This window comes from Oncorhynchus gorbuscha, unplaced genomic scaffold (genome assembly GCF_021184085.1).
Source record: "Oncorhynchus gorbuscha isolate QuinsamMale2020 ecotype Even-year unplaced genomic scaffold, OgorEven_v1.0 Un_scaffold_1425, whole genome shotgun sequence".
Taxonomy (NCBI): Eukaryota; Metazoa; Chordata; class Actinopteri; order Salmoniformes; family Salmonidae; genus Oncorhynchus; species Oncorhynchus gorbuscha.
The window spans coordinates 35001-54354 of NW_025746208.1; the positions used below are offsets into that span (position 1 = coordinate 35001).

The 19354-nt window shown below is 42.6% G+C and overlaps 1 protein-coding gene across 1 annotated transcript in view; it reads right to left on the reverse strand.

Annotated features, from left to right (window-relative positions):
• LOC124022787 (rho GTPase-activating protein 44-like) overlaps positions 1-19354 on the reverse strand; it is a 99611-nt gene that overhangs the window by 10695 nt on the left and 69562 nt on the right. Inside the window, exons 5-11 of the mRNA XM_046337472.1 lie at positions 19161-19272; positions 14452-14528; positions 13850-13967; positions 6140-6158; positions 6029-6087; positions 5718-5843; positions 1265-1376 (exon numbers count right to left, since the gene is read on the reverse strand). Of these exons, the coding sequence (XP_046193428.1) occupies positions 1265-1376; positions 5718-5843; positions 6029-6087; positions 6140-6158; positions 13850-13967; positions 14452-14528; positions 19161-19272 (623 nt within the window). The remainder of the gene's footprint in view (positions 1-1264; positions 1377-5717; positions 5844-6028; positions 6088-6139; positions 6159-13849; positions 13968-14451; positions 14529-19160; positions 19273-19354) is intronic.

The window sequence follows — 19354 nt, forward strand, 5'->3', positions numbered from 1 at the left end:
CTCAGTGGGTACTCAGTGGGTGACATGTCTGGTTAGTACTCAGTGGGTACTCAGTGGGTACTCAGTGGGTACTCAGTGGGTGACATGTCTGGTTGGTACTCAGTGGGTACTCAGTGGGTACTCAGTGGGTGACATGTCTGGTTAGTACTCAGTGGGTACTCAGTGGGTGACATGTCTGGTTAGTACTCAGTGGGTACTCTGTGGGTGACATGTCTGGTTAGTACTCAGTGGGTACTCAGTGGGTACTCAGTGGGTGACATGTCTGGTTAGTACTCAGGCCATGGAAGAACTGGGACATTTTCAGAATTGTGTACAGATCCTTGCAACATGGGGCTGTGCATTATCATGCTGAAACATGAGGTGATGGTGGTTGGATGAATGGCACGACAATGGGCCTCAGGATCTTGTCACGGTATCACTGTACATTCAAATTGCTATGGGTAAAATGCAATTGTGTTCGTTGTCCGTAGTTTATGTCTGCCCATACCATAACCCCACCGTCACCATGGGGCCCTCTGTCACAACGTTGACATCAGTAAACACCATACCATAACCCCACCGTCACCATGGGAACCTCTGTTCACAACGTTGACATCAGCAAACTGCTCGCCCACACAACGGTGTACAAATGGTCTTGTGAAGCCGGTTGGACATATTTCCAAATTCTCTAAAACGCTATTGGAGGGCGGCTTATGATAGAGAAACTAACATTCAATTCTCTGGTGGACATTCCTGCAGTTAGCATGCCAATTGCACACTCACTCGAAATTTGAGACATCTGTGGCATTGTGTTGTGTTACAAAACTGCACATTTTAGAGTGGCCTTTTATTGCTCCCAGCACAAGGTGCACCTGTGTAACGATCATGCTGTTTAATAATCTTCATTATACGCCACACCTGTCAGGTGGATGGATTATCTTGACAAAGGAGAAATGTTCACTAATTTGAGAAAAATATGTTTTTTGTGTGTATGGAACATTTCTGGGATCTTTTATTTCAGCTCATGAAACATGGGACCAACACTTTACATGATGCATTTATTTATCTGTACACTGTAGTATTTTAAATACTTTTTTTTAAATGTTGAGTATTTTAATGGTTATTTGTAAAAACGAAATAGTCTATCAAATTATATTTGAGGGTATTTTTAAATACTTATTTCAAATACTATGCATGGGAGTGTATATAAGTGTTTTCATATACTGTGTGTGGGTGTGTGTGTGGGTGGGTGTGTCTGTCTGTGTGTGTGGGTGTGTAAGGCAACCTGCGATGGCGTGGGGGTCAGCTGAATACTCCTGTACGTCCATAACACCACAGTCCAGGGAGGCCTTCAGCTTCTTCAGCTTGGAGGCCGAGGGAGCAACTCTGAACAGACCCTACACACACAGGGAGTCAGGAAGACAGGAAGTCAGGAGGACAGGGAGTCAGGGAGTCACTCTGAACAGACACTACACACACAGGGAGTCAGGAAGTCACTCTGAACAGACACTACACACACAGGGAGTCAGGAAGACAGGAAGTCAGGAAGACAGGGAGTCAGGAAGTCACTCTGAACAGACACTACACACACAGGGAGTCAGGAAGACAGGAAGTCAGGAAGACAGGGAGTCAGGAAGTCACTCTGAACAGACACTACACACACAGGGAGTCAGGAAGACAGGGAGTCAGGAAGACAGGGAGTCAGGAAGACAGGGAGTCAGGAAGTCACTCTGAACAGACACTACACACACAGGGAGTCAGGGAGTCACTCTGAACAGACACTACACACACAGGAAGTCAGGAAGAAAGGGAGTCAGGGAGTCACTCTGAACAGACACTACACACACAGGAAGTCAGGAAGAAAGGGAGTCAGGAGTCACTCTGAACAGACACTACACACACAGGGAGTCAGGAAGACAGGGAGTCACTCTGAACAGACCCTACACACACAGGGAGTCAGGAAGACAGGAAGTCAGGAAGACAGGGAGTCAGGAGTCACTCTGAACAGACACTACACACACAGGGAGTCAGGGAGTCAGGGAGTCACTCTGAACAGACCCTACACACACAGGAAGACAGGAAGACAGGGAGTCACTCTGAACAGACCCTACACACACAGGGAGTCAGGAAGACAGTAAGTCAAGAAGACAGGGAGTCAGGGAGTCACTCTGAACAGACACTACACACACAGGGAGCCAGGGAGTCAGGGAGTCACTCTGAACAGACCCCACACACACAGGGAGTCAGGAAGACAGGAAGTCAGGAAGAAAGGGAGTCAGGGAATCACTCTGAACAGACACTACACACACAGGAAGTCAGGAAGACAGGGAGTCAGGAAGTCACTCTGAACAGACCCTACACACACAGGGAGTCACTCTGAACAGACCCTACACACACAGGGAGTCAGGGAGTCAGGAAGACAGGGAGTCAGGAAGACAGGGAGTCAGGAAGAGAGGGAGTCAGGAAGACAGGGAGTCAGGAAGTCAGGGAATCAGAGCAGGGTCATCATAGAGATAAATAGTGAAATATAAATCTAGTACATACTGTAACTTTGTCTACAATAAACACTCTTTAGCGGCTAAATCCTATATTAACGCTACTCTGTAATCAGAATGTTTAGTAGTGTTAATTAGGCTTCATCTGGGTCTGGGAAACTTAGTATTAAGTGGGCTTCACCTGGGTCTGGGAAACTTTGTATTAAGTGGGCTTCATCTGGGTCTGGGAAACTTAGTAGTGTTAATTAGGCTTCATCTGGGTCTGGGAAACTTAGTAGTGTTAATTAGGCTTCATCTGGGTCTGGAAAACTTAGTAGTGTTAATTAGGCTTCGTCTGGGAAACTTAGTAGTGTTAATTAGGCTTCATCTGGGTCTGGGAAAGTTAGTGTTAATTAGGGTTCATCTGGGTCTGGGAAACTTAGTAGTGTTAATTAGGCTTCATCTGGGTCTGGGAAAGTTAGTGTTAATTAGGCTTCATCTGGGTTTGGGAAACTTAGTAGTGTTAATTAGGCTTTATCTGGGTCTGGGAAAGTTAGTGTTAATTAGGCTTCATCTGGGTCTGGGAAACTTAGTAGTGTTAATTAGGCGTCATCTGGGTCTGGGAAACTTAGTAGTGTTAATTAGGCTTCATCTGGGTCTGGGAAACTTAGTAGTGTTAAGTAGGCTTCATCTGGGTCTGGGAAACTTATTGTTAAGTGGGCTTCATCTGGGTCTGGGAAACTTAGTAGTGTTAATTAGGCTTCATCTGGGTCTGGGAAACTTAGTAGTGTTAATTAGGCTTCATCTGGGTCTGGAAAACTTAGTAGTGTTAATTAGGCTTCGTCTGGGAAACTTAGTAGTGTTAATTAGGCTTCATCTGGGTCTGGGAAAGTTAGTGTTAATTAGGGTTCATCTGGGTCTGGGAAACTTAGTAGTGTTAATTAGGCTTCATCTGGGTCTGGGAAAGTTAGTGTTAATTAGGCTTCATCTGGGTTTGGGAAACTTAGTAGTGTTAATTAGGCTTTATCTGGGTCTGGGAAAGTTAGTGTTAATTAGGCTTCATCTGGGTTTGGGAAACTTAGTAGTGTTAATTAGGCTTTATCTGGGTCTGGGAAAGTTAGTGTTAATTAGGCTTCATCTGGGTCTGGGAAACTTAGTAGTGTTAATTAGGCTTCATCTGGGTCTGGGAAACTTAGTAGTGTTAAGTAGGCTTCATCTGGTTCTGGGAAACTTATTGTTAAGTGGGCTTCATCTGGGTCTGGGAAACTTAGTAGTGTTAATTAGGCTTCATCTGGGTCTGGGAAACTTAGTAGTGTTAACTAGGCTTCATCTGGGTCTGGAAAACTTAGTAGTGTTAATTAGGCTTCGTCTGGGAAACATAGTAGTGTTAATTAGGCTTCATCTGGGTCTGGGAAAGTTAGTGTTAATTAGGGTTCATCTGGGTCTGGGAAACTTAGTAGTGTTAATTAGGCTTCATCTGGGTCTGGGAAAGTTAGTGTTAATTAGGCTTCATCTGGGTTTGGGAAACTTAGTAGTGTTAATTAGGCTTTATCTGGGTCTGGGAAAGTTAGTGTTAATTAGGCTTCATCTGGGTCTGGGAAACTTAGTAGTGTTAATTAGGCGTCATCTGGGTCTGGGAAACTTAGTAGTGTTAATTAGGCTTCATCTGGGTCTGGGAAACTTAGTAGTGTTAAGTAGGCTTCATCTGGGTCTGGGAAACGTATTGTTAAGTAGGCTTCATCTGGGTCTGGGAAACTTATTGTTAAGTAGGCTTCATCTGGGTCTGGGAAATTTCGTGTTAAGTAGGCTTCATCTGGGTCTGGGAAACTTAGTGTTAAGTAGGCTTCATCTGGGTCTGGGAAACTTAGTAGTGTTAAGTAGGCTTCATCTGGGTCTGGGAAAGTTAGTGTTAATTAGGCTTCATCTGGGTCTGGGAAACTTAGTAGTGTTAATTAGGCTTCATCTGGGTCTGGGAGACTTAGTAGTGTTAATTAGGCTTCATCTGGGTCTGGGAAACTTAGTAGTGTTAAGTAGGCTTCATCTGGGTCTGGGAAACTTAGTAGTGTTAATTAGGCTTCATCTGGGTCTGGGAAACTTAGTAGTGTTAATTAGGCTTCATCTGGGTCTGGGAAACTTAGTAGTGTTAATTAGGCTTCATCCTCCTGCATGGGAAACTTACATCCAGCAGCATTGTGACACAGGTCATGGGGAAACTTAGTAGTGTTAATTAGGCTTCATCTGGGTCTGGGAAACATTATACAACAGTTGTTAAGGTAGTACTTCATCTGGGTCTGGGAAACTTATTGAGTTAAGTGGGCTTCATCTGGGTCTGGGAAACTTATTCTGTTGGATCTCTAGGCATCATCTGGGTCAGAGAGGGGGGAAAGTTAGTGTTAAGGGTAGGCTTCATCTGGGTCTGGGAAAGTTAGTGTTACAGAGGCACATCTGGGTCTGGGAAACTTATTGTTAAGTAGGCATCATCTGGGACTGGGAAGAGACACAGGGACAGTAGGCTTCATCTGGGACTGGGAAACTTATTGTTAAGTAGGCATCATCTGGGTCTGGGAAAGTTAGGTGTTAGAAGGAGTAGGCTTCATCTGGGTCTGGGAAAGTTAGTGTTAATTAGGCTTCATCTGGGTCTGGGAACAGGGAGTGTTAAGGGGCTTCATCTGGGTCTGGGAAAGAGGGTTAATTAGGCTTCATCTGGGTCTGGGAGGGAGACAAGGGACAGAGTGACAGAAGGTAGGCTTCATCTGGGTAAAAGGTGAGGTTTAAACTTATTTGACTGTAAAAGGAGTCAATGTAATCATCTGGGTCTGAAACGTTATTAGTTAAGTCTATTTCTTTGGCCACAAAATTATACATATCTGCTGATCATCTGTCTGGGAAAGAGAATAAGTGTGACCTGTAGGCTTCATCAGCCTGGGAAAGTTAGTACAGCCTGTTAAGCCTGTAGGCTTACAGCCTGTAACCTTAATACAGCCTAGTGATTAGAGTGTTGGACCAGTAACCGGAAGGTTGCAGCCTGTAACCCCTGAGCTGTAAGGTACAAATCTGTCGTTCTGCCCCTGAACAGGGAGTTAACTTAATCACTGTTCCTAGGCAGTCTTGAAAATAAGAATTTGTAACCCAAATACAGCCTGTAACCTTAATACAGCCTGTAATCTTGCCTGGTTAAATACAGGTAAAAATGTAGGCAGCCTGTAACCTTAACTGGGTCTGGGAAACTTAGTGTAAAGCAGGCTTCATCTTTTCCTATAATACTCCTGCATGCCACACTCCAGCAGCATTGTGACACAGGCCTCGATGGGGGAAGGCGATCTCTCTGCTGCTGATGGTCAGGTGTTCCTCCCTGGCCTTGCCAGGTACGAAGGCTTCTCCACCCACCCTCTGTGGCAGGACAACACATTATACAACAGTTAGACACACAGAGGCATGTGTACATGTGCAATTAATACAGCCTGTCTCTTACACACACACATTACTCAGCCTGGTGATACAGCCAAATACAGGTAAAAATAAAATCAGCCTGTAACCTACAGCCTGAGAATACAGCCTGTAACCTTAATACAGACCTTAGACACAGCCTGTAACCTCTGGAGAATACAGCCTGAGACTTCCTGGATACTATGAGCTACAGGGAGACACACAGGGACAGAGAGGGGGACAGAGAGGGGGACAGAGACACAGGGACATAGACACAGCCTGGACAGAGACACAGGGACAGAGAGGGGGACAGAGACATACAGGGACAGAGACACAGGGACAGAGAGGGGGACAGAGACAAATGGAAGGAGAGGGAGACAGAGACACAGGGACAGAGAGGCAGGGACAGAGACACAGGGACAGAGACAAAGGGGCAGAGAGGGGGCCAGTGAACCGTAAGGAAACTTCTACAGCCGTAGACGAGAGGACAGGGAAATACAGGGACCAGAGACAGCCTGTAAGAATACAGCCTGTACAGGGAGAACAGAGGGACAGAGGGTGACAGAAGGCCAGAGAGACACAGAGGGACAGAGAGGGGACAGAGACACAGGGACTTAAGGGAGACAGCCTGGGACAGAGGGTGACAGAAGGACAGAGAGACACAGGGACAGAGAACACAGGTGAGGTTTAAACAGCCTGAATACAGCTATTTGACTGTAAAAGGAGTACAGTCTGTAGTGACAGAAGGGCAATGCAATGATACAGAAAACCTGACACAGCCTGTAACCTAAATACAGCCTGTAACCTTAATACAGCCTGTAACCTGATAATACAGCCTGTAACCTTAATACAGCCTGTAACTATTTAATACAAAATAATAAATGAGTCTGTAACCTTAATACAGCCTGTAATCTTAATACAGGTAACCTTAATACAGCCTGTAATTAATACAGCCTGTAACCTTAATACAGCCTGTAACCTTAATACAGCCTGTAACCTTAATACAGCCTGTAACCTTAATACAGCCTGTAACCTAAATACAGTCTGTAACCTTAATACAGCCTGACCTAAATACAGCCTGTAACCTTAATACAGCCTGTAACCTTATTACAGCCTGTAACCTTAATACAGTCTGTAACCTAAATACAGCCTGTAACCTTAATACAGCCTGTAACCCAAATACAGCCTGTAACCTTAATACAGCCTGTAACCTTAATACAGCCTGTAACCTAAATACAGCCTGTAACCTTAATACAGCCTGTAACCTTAATACAGCCTGTAACTTAATACAGCCTGTAACCTTAATACAGCCTGTAACCTTAATACAGCCTGTAACCTTAATACAGCCTGTAACCTAAATACAGCCTGTAACCTTAATACAGCCTGTAACCTTAATACAGCCTGTAACCTTAATACAGCCTGTAACCTTAATACAGCCTGTAACCTTAATACAGCCTGTAACCTTAATACAGCCTGTAACCTAAATACAGTCTGTAACCTTAATACAGCCTGTAACCTTAATACAGCCTGTAACCTTAATACAGCCTGTAACCTAAATACAGCCTGTAACCTTAATACAGCCTGTAACCTTAATACAGCCTGTAACCTTAATACAGCCTGTAACCTTAATACAGCCTGTAACCTTAATACAGCCTGTAACCTTACAGCCTGTAACCTTAATACAGCCTGTAACCTTAATACAGCCTGTAACCTTAATACAGCCTGTAACCTTAATACAGCCTGTAACCTTAATACAGCCTGTAACCTTAATACAGCCTGTAACCTAATACAGCCTGTAACCTTAATACAGCCTGTAACCTTAATACAGCCTGTAACCTTAATACAGCCTGTAACCTTAATACAGCCTGTAACCTTAATACAGCCTGTAACCTAAATACAGCCTGTAACCTAAATACAGCCTGTAACCTTAATACAGCCTGTAACCTTAATACAGCCTGTAACCTTAATACAGCCTGTAACCTTAATACAGCCTGTAACCTTAATACAGCCTGTAACCTTATTGCAGCCTGTAACCTAAATACAGCCTGTAACCTTAATACAGCCTGTAACCTAAATACAGTCTGTAACCTAAATACAGTCTGTAACCTTAATACAGCCTGTAACCTTAATACAGCCTGTAACCTAAATACAGCCTGTAACCTTAATACAGCCTGTAGCCTGTAACCCAATACAGTCTGTAACCTTAATACAGCCTGTAACCTAAATACAGCCTGTAACCTTAAATACAGCCTGTAACCTTAATACAGCCTGTAACCTAAATACAGCCTGTAACCTAAATACAGCCTGTAACCTTAATACAGCCTGTAACCTTAATACAGCCTGTAACCTTAATACAGTCTGTAACCTAAATACAGCCTGTAACCTTAATACAGCCTGTAACCTTAATACAGCCTGTAACCTTAATACAGCCTGTAACCTTAATACAGCCTGTAACCTTAATACAGCCTGTAACCTAAATACAGCCTGTACAGCCTGTAACCTTAATACAGCCTGTAACCTTAATACAGTCTGTAACCTTATTACAGCCTGTAACCTAAATACAGTCTGTAACCTAAATACAGTCTGTAACCTTAATACAGCCTGTAACCTAAATACAGTCTGTAACCTTAATACAGCCTGTAACCTTAATACAGTCTGTAACCTTAATACAGCCTGTAACCTTAATACAGCCTGTAACCTAAATACAGCCTGTAACCTTAATACAGCCTGTAATACAGTCTGTAACCTTAATACAGCCTGTAACCCAAATACAGCCTGTAACCTTAATACAGCCTGTAACCTTAATACAGCCTGTAACCTTAATACAGTCTGTAACCTAAATACAGCCTGTAACCTTAATACAGCCTGTAACCTTAATACAGCCTGTAACCTTAATACAGTCTGTAACCTTAAATACAGCCTGTAACCTTAATACAGCCTGTAACCTAAATACAGTCTGTAACCTAAATAAGCCTGTACAGCCTGTAACCTTAATACAGCCTGTAACCTTAATACAGCCTGTAACCTTAATACAGCCTGTAACCTTAATACAGTCTGTAACCTTAATACAGTCTGTAACCTTAATACAGTCTGGTTAATACAGTCTGTAACCTTGTAGTGGTTAATACAGTCTGTAACCTTAATACAGTCTGTAACCTTAATACAGTCTGTAACCTTAATACAGTCTGTAACCTTAATACAGTCTGTAACCTTAATACAGCCTGGTTAATACAGTCTGTAACCTGGTTAATACAGTCTGTAACCTTAATACAGCCTGGTTAATACAGTCTGTAACCTTAATACAGCCTGTAACCTTAATACAGTCTGTAACCTTAATACAGTCTGTAACCTTAATACAGTCTGTAACCTTAATACAGTCTGTAACCTTAATACAGCCTGTAACCTTAATACAGTCTGTAACCTTAATACAGCCTGTTAATACAGTCTGTAACCTTAATACAGTCTGTAACCTTTGCAGCCTGTTAATACAGTCTGTAACCTAAATAACCTGTGTAGTACAGCCTGTTAATACAGTCTGTAACCTTAATACAGCCTGTAACCTTAATACAGCCTGTGGTTAATACAGTCTGTAACCTTACAGCCTGTAATAATACAGTCTGTAACCTAAATACAGCCTGGTTAATACAGTCTGTAACCTTGTAGTGTAACCTTAATACAGCCTGTTAATACAGTCTGTAACCTTGTAGTGGTTAATACAGTCTGTAACCTTGTAGTGGTTAATACAGTCTGTAACCTTAACCTTAATACAGTCTGTAACCTTAATACAGTCTGTAACCTTGTAGTGGTTAATACAGTCTGTAACCTTAATACAGTCTGTAACCTTGTAGTGGTTAATACAGTCTGTAACCTTGTAGTGGTTAATACAGTCTACAGTCTGTAACCTTACAGTCTGTAACCTTAATACAGCCTGTAACCTTAATACAGTCTGTAACCTTAATACAGTCTGTAACCTTGTAGTGGTTAATACAGTCTGTAACCTTGTAGTGGTTAATACAGTCTGTAACCTTGTAGTGGTTATACAGTCTGTAACCTTAATACAGTCTGTAACCTTAATACAGTCTGTAACCTTAATACAGTCTGTAACCTTGTAGTGGTTAATACAGTCTGTAACCTTGTAGTGGTTAATACAGTCTGTAACCTTGTAGTGGTTAATACAGTCTGTAACCTTGTAGTGGTTAATACAGTCTGTAACCTTGTACAGTCTGGTTAATACAGTCTGTAACCTTAATACAGTCTGGTTAATACAGTCTGTAACCTTAATACAGTCTGTAACCTTGTAGTGGTTAATACAGTCTGTAACCTTGTAGTGGTTAATACAGTCTGTAACCTTAATACAGTCTGTAACCTTGTAGTGGTTAATACAGTCTGTAACCTTAATACAGTCTGTAACCTTAATACAGTCTGTAACCTTGTAGTGGTTAATACAGTCTGTAACCTTGTAGTGGTTAATACAGTCTGTAACCTTGTAGTGGTTAATACAGTCTGTAACCTTGTAGTGGTTAATACAGTCTGTAACCTTGTAGTGGTTAATACAGTCTGTAACCTTGTAGTGGTTAATACAGTCTGTAACCTTGTAGTGGTTAATACAGTCTGTAACCTTGTAGTGGTTAATACAGTCTGTAACCTTGTAGTGGTTAATACAGTCTGTAACCTTGTAGTGGTTAATACAGTCTGTAACCTTAATACAGTCTGTAACCTTAATACAGTCTGTAACCTTGTAGTGGTTAATACAGTCTGTAACCTTAATACAGTCTGTAACCTTGTAGTGGTTAATACAGTCTGTAACCTTAATACAGTCTGTAACCTTGTAGTGGTTAATACAGTCTGTAACCTAAATACAGTCTTGGTTAATACAGTCTGTAAGTAGTGGTTAATACAGTCTGTAACCTTGTAGGGTTAATACAGTTAATACAGTCTGTAACCTTAATACAGTCTGTAACCTTGTAGTGGTTAATACAGTCTATAACCTTGTAGTGATTAATACAGTCTGTAACCTTAATACAGTCTGTAACCTTGTAGTGGTCAATACAGTCTATAACCTTAATACAGTCTGTAACCTTGTAGTGGTTAATACAGTCTGTAACCTTGTAGTGGTTAATACAGTCTGTAACCTTAATACAGTCTGTAACCTTAATACAGTCTATAACCTTAATACAGTCTGTAACCTTGTAGTGGTTAATACAGTCTGTAACCTTGTAGTGGTTAATACAGTCTGTAACCTTGTAGTGGTTAATACAGTCTGTAACCTTGTAGTGGTTAATACAGTCTGTAACCTTGTAGTGGTTAATACAGTCTGTAACCTTAATACAGTCTGTAACCTTGTAGTGGTTAATACAGTCTGTAACCTTAATACAGTCTGTAACCTTGTAGTAGTTAATACAGTCTGTAACCTTAATACAGTCTGTAACCTTGTAGTGGTTAATACAGTCTGTAACCTTGTAGTGGTTAATACAGTCTGTAACCTTAATACAGTCTGTGGTTAATACAGTCTGTAACCTTGTAGTGGTTAATACAGTCTGTAACCTTGTAGTGGTTAATACAGCCTGTAACCTTAATACAGTCTGTAACCTTGTAGTGGTTAATACAGTCTGTAACCTTGTAGTGGTTAATACAGTCTGTAACCTTGTAGTGGTTAATACAGTCTGTAACCTTAATACAGTCTGTAACCTTGTAGTGGTTAATACAGTCTGTAACTTAATACAGTCTGTAACCTTGTAGTGGTTAATACAGTCTATAACCTTGTAGTGGTTAATACAGTCTATAACCTTGTAGTGGTTAATACAGTCTGTAACCTTGTAGTGGTTAATACAGTCTGTAACCTTGTAGTAGTTAATACAGTCTGTAACCTTAATACAGTCTGTAACCTTGTAGTGGTTAATACAGTCTGTAACCTTAATACAGTCTGTAACCTTGTAGTAGTTAATACAGTCTGTAACCTTAATACAGTCTGTAACCTTGTAGTGGTTAGTACAGTCTGTAACCTTGTAGTGGTTAATACAGTCTGTAACCTTGTAGTGGTTAATACAGTCTGTAACCTTAATACAGTCTGTAACCTTGTAGTGGTTAGTACAGTCTGTAACCTTGTAGTGGTTAATACAGTCTGTAACCTTGTAGTGGTTAATACAGTCTGTAACCTTGTAGGGGTTAATACAGTCTGTAACCTTGTAGTGGTTAATACAGTCTATAACCTTGTAGTGGTTAATACAGTCTGTAACCTTGTAGTGGTTAATACAGTCTGTAACCTTAATACAGTCTGTAACCTTAATACAGTCTATAACCTTGTAGTGGTTAATACAGTCTGTAACCTTGTAGGGGTTAATACAGTCTGTAACCTTGTAGTGGTTAATACAGTCTGTAACCTTGTAGTGGTTAATACAGTCTGTAACCTTGTAGTGGTTAATACAGTCTGTAACCTTGTAGTGGTTAATACAGTCTGTAACCTTAATACAGTCTGTAACCTTGTAGTGGTTAATACAGTCTGTAACCTTAATACAGTCTGTAACCTTGTAGTAGTTAATACAGTCTGTAACCTTAATACAGTCTGTAACCTTGTAGTGGTTAATACAGTCTGTAACCTTAATACAGTCTGTAACCTTGTAGTGGTTAATACAGTCTGTAACCTTAATACAGTATGTAACCTTGTAGTGGTTAATACAGTCTGTAACCTTAATACAGTCTGTAACCTTGTAGTGGTTAATACAGTCTGTAACCTTGTAGTGGTTAATACAGTCTATAACCTTGTAGTGGTTAATACAGTCTGTAACCTTGTAGTGGTTAATAGTCTGTAACCTTAATACAGTCTGTAACCTTAATACAGTCTGTAACCTTAATACAGTCTGTAACCTTAATACAGTCTGTAACCTTAATACAGTCTGTAACCTTGTAGTGGTTAATACAGTCTGTAACCTTGTAGTGGTTAATACAGTCTGTAACCTTGTAGTGGTTAACAGTCTGTAACCTTAATACAGTCTGTAACCTTAATACAGTCTGTAACCTTGTAGTGGTTAATACAGTCTGTAACTTTGTAGTGGTTAATAGTGGTTAATACAGTCTGTAACCTTAATACAGTCTGTAACCTTGTAGTGGTTAATACAGTCTGTAACCTTAATACAGTCTGTAACCTTGTAGTGGTTAATACAGTCTGTAACCTTAATACAGTCTGTAACCTTGTAGTGGTTAATACAGTCTGTAACCTTAATACAGTCTGTAACCTTGTAGTGGTTAATACAGTCTGTAACCTTAATACAGTCTGTAACCTTGTAGTGGTTAATACAGTCTGTAACCTTGTAGTGGTTAATACAGTCTGTAAATACAGTCTGTAACCTTGTAGTGGTTAATACAGTCTATAACCTTAATACAGTCTGTAACCTTGTAGTGGTTAATACAGTCTGTAACCTTGTAGTGGTTAATAGTCTGTAACCTTGTAGTGGTTAATACAGTCTGTAACCTTGTAGTGGTTAATACAGTCTGTAACCTTAATACAGTCTGTAACCTTAATACAGTCTGTAACCTTGTAGTGGTTAATACAGTCTGTAACCTTAATACAGTCTGTAACCTTAATACAGTCTGTAACCTTAATACAGTCTGTAACCTTAATACAGTCTGTAACCTTATAGTGGTAATACAGTCTGTAACCTTGTAGTGGTTAATACAGTCAGTAACCTTGTAGTGGTTAATACAGTCAGTAACCTTGTAGTGGTTAATACAGTCTGTAACCTTATAGTGGTTAATACAGTCTGTAACCTTAATACAGTCTGTAACCTTGTAGTGGTCAATACAGTCTGTAACCTTAATACAGTCTGTAACCTTGTAGTGGTTAATACAGTCTGTAACCTTAATACAGTCAGTAACCTTGTAGTGGCTAATATAGTTTCATGGTGTGGGGGAGGTCAGTGGAATACAGTAGGTGAAGGAGGAGGAGCCTGAACCTCTAGAACCCTGTGACTCACCCTGCAGATCTCCATCCTATTGGCTGCCTCTTCCATCTCCTCTCTGAGGGCCTCCCCCTTGGCCCCGCCCGCCTGCAGATTGCTAGGGTGACTGGAGGACTTGGACGACTGGTGAAACCTACAGGTTTAAGGAGGAGACAGAAGAAGAGTTTAGGAGGAGGGATGGAAAACCAACACACACGACAGCATCCCAAAAGGCATCCTATTCCACACTATATAGTGCACTACTTCTGACCAGTAGTGCACACTATATAGGGGCGGCAGGGTAGCCTAGTGGTTAGAGCATTGGACTAGTAACCGAAAGGTTGCAAGTTCAAATCCCGAGCTGACAAGGTACAAAATCTGTTGTTCTGCCCCTGAACAGGCACTGTTCCTAGGCCGTCATTGAAAATAAGAATTTGTTCTTAACTGACTTGCCTAGTAAAATAAAATTAAGATAAATAAAATAAAAAACATAGGGTTTAGGGCGCGATTTGAGACACATGCACTGAGGGAAGGAACATGTCGGTCTAAGCATTATTCTAAACGTGAGCATGTCTTTAAGAGGTGAAGACCAGTGAAGAGAGCATCAGGTCCCAGCCTGTTAACAGTCCATCCCTCACCGTGTGCGAGCAGAGTCCATGTCCAGAACCAGCTTGGCTAAATGTTTCCTCTGTTTCTGGATGTTGGGAATGTCCACCTGGGAAGAGACAGGGAACACATCAACCCTCCTCTATAATGTATCTCCACTACATTCAGTTATCTACTAGTTATCTGGGAATGTCCACCTGGGAAGAGACAGGGAACACATCAACCCTCCTCTATAATGTATCTCCACTATATTCAGTTATCTACTAGTTATCTGGGAAGAGACAGGGAACACATCAACCCTCCTCTATAATGTATCTCCACTATATTCAGTTATCTACTAGTTATCTGGGAATGGACATTGGGGAGGAATATTCCACCATACTGAAGTTAATAGACAATAATGAACAGGCTGACACTGTGTCTTAACGATTACGTTCAGTCAGAGATAGTAATGGTGAATGTTGTGGGCAGCCTCTGGACAGATAATTATAACAATTATAACTTCAAATAATGTATGGCTAGGGACAGTAGGCCTCACCTCATCATAGAGACAGTAGGACTCACCTCATCATAGGGACAGTAGGACTCACCTCATCATAGTGACAGTAGGACTCACCTCATCATAGGGACAGTAGGACTCACCTCATCATAGTGACAGTAGGACTCACCTCATCATAGGGACAGTAGGACTCACCTCATCATAGAGACAGTAAGACTCACCTCATCATAGGGACAGTAGGACTCACCTCATCATAGGGACAGTAGGACTCACCTCATCATAGTGACAGTAGGACTCACCTCATCATAGGGACAGTAGGACTCACCTCATCATAGTGACAGTAGGACTCACCTCATCATAGTGACAGTAGGACTCACCTCATCATAGTGACAGTAGGACTCACCTCATCATAGTGACAGTAGGACTCACCTCATCATAGTGACAGTAGGACTCACCTCATCATAGTGACAGTAGGACTCATCTCATCATAGGGACAGTAGGACTCACCTCATAGTGACAGTAGGACTCACCTCATAGTGACAGTAGGACTCACCTCATCATAGTGACAGTAGGACTCACCTCATCATAGGGACAGTAGGACTCACCTCATCATAGTGACAGTAGGACTCACCTCATCATAGGGACAGTAGGACTCTACACCCAAACAAGGGCACTGCGTTCATCCACCTCTGGCCTGCTCGCCTCCCTACCACTGAGGAAGTACAGTTCCCGCTCAGCCCAGTCAAAACTGTTCGCTGCTCTGGCCCCCCAATGGTGGAACAAACTCCCTCAAGACGCCAGGACAGCGGAGTCAATCACCACCTTCCGGAGACACCTGAAACCCCACCTCTTTAAGGAATACCTAGGATAGGATAAAGTAATCCTTCTCACCCCCCCCCTTAAAAGATTTAGATGCACTATTGTAAAGTGGCTGTTCCACTGGATGTCATAAGGTGAATGCACCAATTTGTAAGTCACTCTGGATAAGAGCGTCTGCTAAATTACTTAAATGTAAATGTAAATGTAATCATAGAGACAGTAGGACTCACCTCATCATAGTGACAGCAGGACTCACCTCATCATAGAGACAGTAGGACTCACCTCATCATAGTGACAGTAGGACTCACCTCATCATAGACACAGTAGGACTCACCTCATCATAGTGACAGTAGGACTCACCTCATCATAGAGACAGTAGGACTCACCTCATCATAGGGACAGTAGGACTCACCTCATCATAGAGACAGTAGGACTCACCTCATTATAGTGACAGTAGGACTCACCTCATCATAGAGACAGTAGGACTCACCTCATCATAGTGACAGCAGGACTCACCTCATCATAGAGACAGTAGGACTCACCTCATCGTAGAGACAGTAGGACTCACCTCAGCCAGCTCAAAGAGAGGCTTCACCTCATCATAGTGACAGTCAGACTGACCTCAACATAGGGACAGTAGGACTCACCTCATCATAGGGACAGTAGGACTCACCTCATCATAGACACAGTAGGACTCACCTCATCATAGACACAGTAGGACTCACCTCATCATAGTGACAGTAGGACTCACCTCATCATAGAGACAGTAGGACTCACCTCATCATAGACACAGTAGGACTCACCTCATCATAGTGACAGTAGGACTCACCTCATCATAGACACAGTAGGACTCACCTCATCATAGTGACAGTAGGACTCACCTCATCATAGAGACAGTATGACTCACCTCATCTTAGTGACAGTAGGACTCACCTTGTCATAGGGACAGTAGGACTCACCTCATCATAGAGACAGTAGGACTCACCTTGTCATAGGGACAGTAGGACTCACCTCATCATAGGGACAGTAGGACTCACCTCATCATAGAGACAGTAGGACTCACCTCATCATAGTGACAGTAGGACTCACCTCATCATAGGGACAGTAGGACTCGCCTTGTCATAGTGACAGTAGGACTCACCTCATCATAGAGACAGTAGGACTCACCTCATCATAGGGACAGTAGGACTCACCTCATCATAGTGACAGTAGGACTCACCTCATCATAGTGACAGTAGGACTCACCTCATCATAGGGACAGTAGGACTCACCTCATCATAGTGACAGTAGGACTCACCTCATCATAGACAGTAGGACTCACCTCATCATAGAGACAGTAGGACTCACCTCTTCATAGAGACAGTAGGACTCACCTCATCATAGTGACAGTAGGACTCACCTCATCATTGGGACAGTAGGACTCACCTCATCATAGGGACAGTAGGACTCACCTCATCATTGGGACAGTAGGACTCACCTCATCATAGTGACAGTAGGACTCACCTCATCATAGAGACAGTAAGACTCACCTCATAGTGACAGTAGGACTCACCTCATAGTGATAGTAGGACTCACCTCATCACAGTAGGACTCATCATAGTGACAGTAGGACTCACCTCATCATAGAGACAGTAGGACTCACCTCATCATAGGGACAGTAGGACTCACCTCATCATAGTGACAGTAGGACTCACCTCATCATAGAGACAGTAGGACTCACCTCATCATAGAAACAGTAGGACTCACCTCATTATAGTGACAGTAGGACTCACCTCATCATAGAGACAGTAGGACTCACCTCATCATAGGGACAGTAGGACTCACCTCATCATAGAGACAGTAGGACTCACCTCATCGTAGAGACAGTAGGACTCACCTCAGCCAGCTCAAAGAGAGGCTTCACCTCATCATAGTGACAGTCAGACTGACCTCAACATAGGGACAGTAGGACTCACCTCATCATAGGGACAGTAGGACTCACCTCATCATAGACACAGTAGGACTCACCTCATCATAGTGACAGTAGGACTCACCTCATCATAGGGACAGTAGGACTCACCTCATCATAGGGACAGTAGGACTCACCTCATCATAGGGACAGTAGGACTCACCTCATCATAGAAACAGTAGGACTCACCTCATCATAGGGACAGTAGGACTCACCTCATCATAGAGACAGTAGGACTCACCTCATCATAGGGACAGTAGGACTCACCTCATCATAGACACAGTAGGACTCACCTCATCATAGTGACAGTAGGACTCACCTCATCATAGACACAGTAGGACTCACCTCATCATAGTGACAGTAGGACTCACCTCATCATAGTGACAGTAGGACTCACCTCATCATAGTGACAGTAGGACTCACCTCATCATAGTGACAGTAGGACTCACCTCATCATAGTGACAGTAGGACTCACCTCATCATAGTGACAGTAGGACTCACCTCATCATAGTGACAGTAGGACTCACCTCATCATAGACACAGTAGGACTCACCTCATCATAGTGACAGTAGGACTCACCTCATCATAGTGACAGTAGGACTCACCTCATCATAGTGACAGTAGGACTCACCTCATCATAGTGACAGTAGGACTCACCTCATCATAGGGACAGTAGGACTCACCTCATCATAGTGACAGTAGGACTCACCTCATCATTGGGACAGTAGGACTCACCTCATCATAGGGACAGTAGGACTCACCTCATCATAGAGACAGTAGGACTCACCTCATCATAGAGACAGTAGGACTCACCTCATCATAGGGACAGTAGGACTCACCTCATCATAGAGACAATAGGACTCACCTCATCATAGACAGTAGGACTCACCTCATCATAGAGACAGTAGGACTCACCTCTTCATAGAGACAGTAGGACTCACCTCATCATAGAGACAGTAAGACTCACCTCATAGTGATAGTAGGACTCACCTCATCATAGTGACAGTAGGACTCACCTCATCATAGTGACAGTAGGACTCACCTCATCATAGAAACAGTAAGACTCACCTCATAGTGATAGTAGGACTCACCTCATAGTGATAGTAGGACTCACCTCATCATAGTGACAGTAGGACTCAGCTCATAGTGATAGTAGGACCCGCCTTGTCATAGTGACAGTAGGACTCACCTTGTCATAGTGACAGTAGAACTCACCTTGTCATAGTGACAGTAGAACTCACCTTGTCATAGTGACAGTAGGACTCACCTTGTCATAGTGACTGTAGGACTCACCTTGTCATAGTGACAGTAGGACTCATCTCATCATAGAGACAGTAGAACTCACCTTGTCATAGTGACAGTAGAACTCACCTTGTCATAGTGACAGTAGGACTCACCTTGTCATAGTGACAGTAGGACTCACCTCATCATAGGGACAGTAGGACTCACCTTGTCATAGTGACAGTAGGACTCACCTCAGCCAGCTCATAGAGAGGCTCCACCACATCTTTCTCTATCTGGAACTCAAACTGAATCAGTTCCTGGGCCAGCTTCTCCTCTGTCTCCCCACACAGGTTCAGCATCTTCCTGTTAGGGGAGCAGAGCCAATCAAAACATCAGATGGATCCCTGCCACAGCCAATCACAATGTCAGCTAGGTCCCAGTCAAT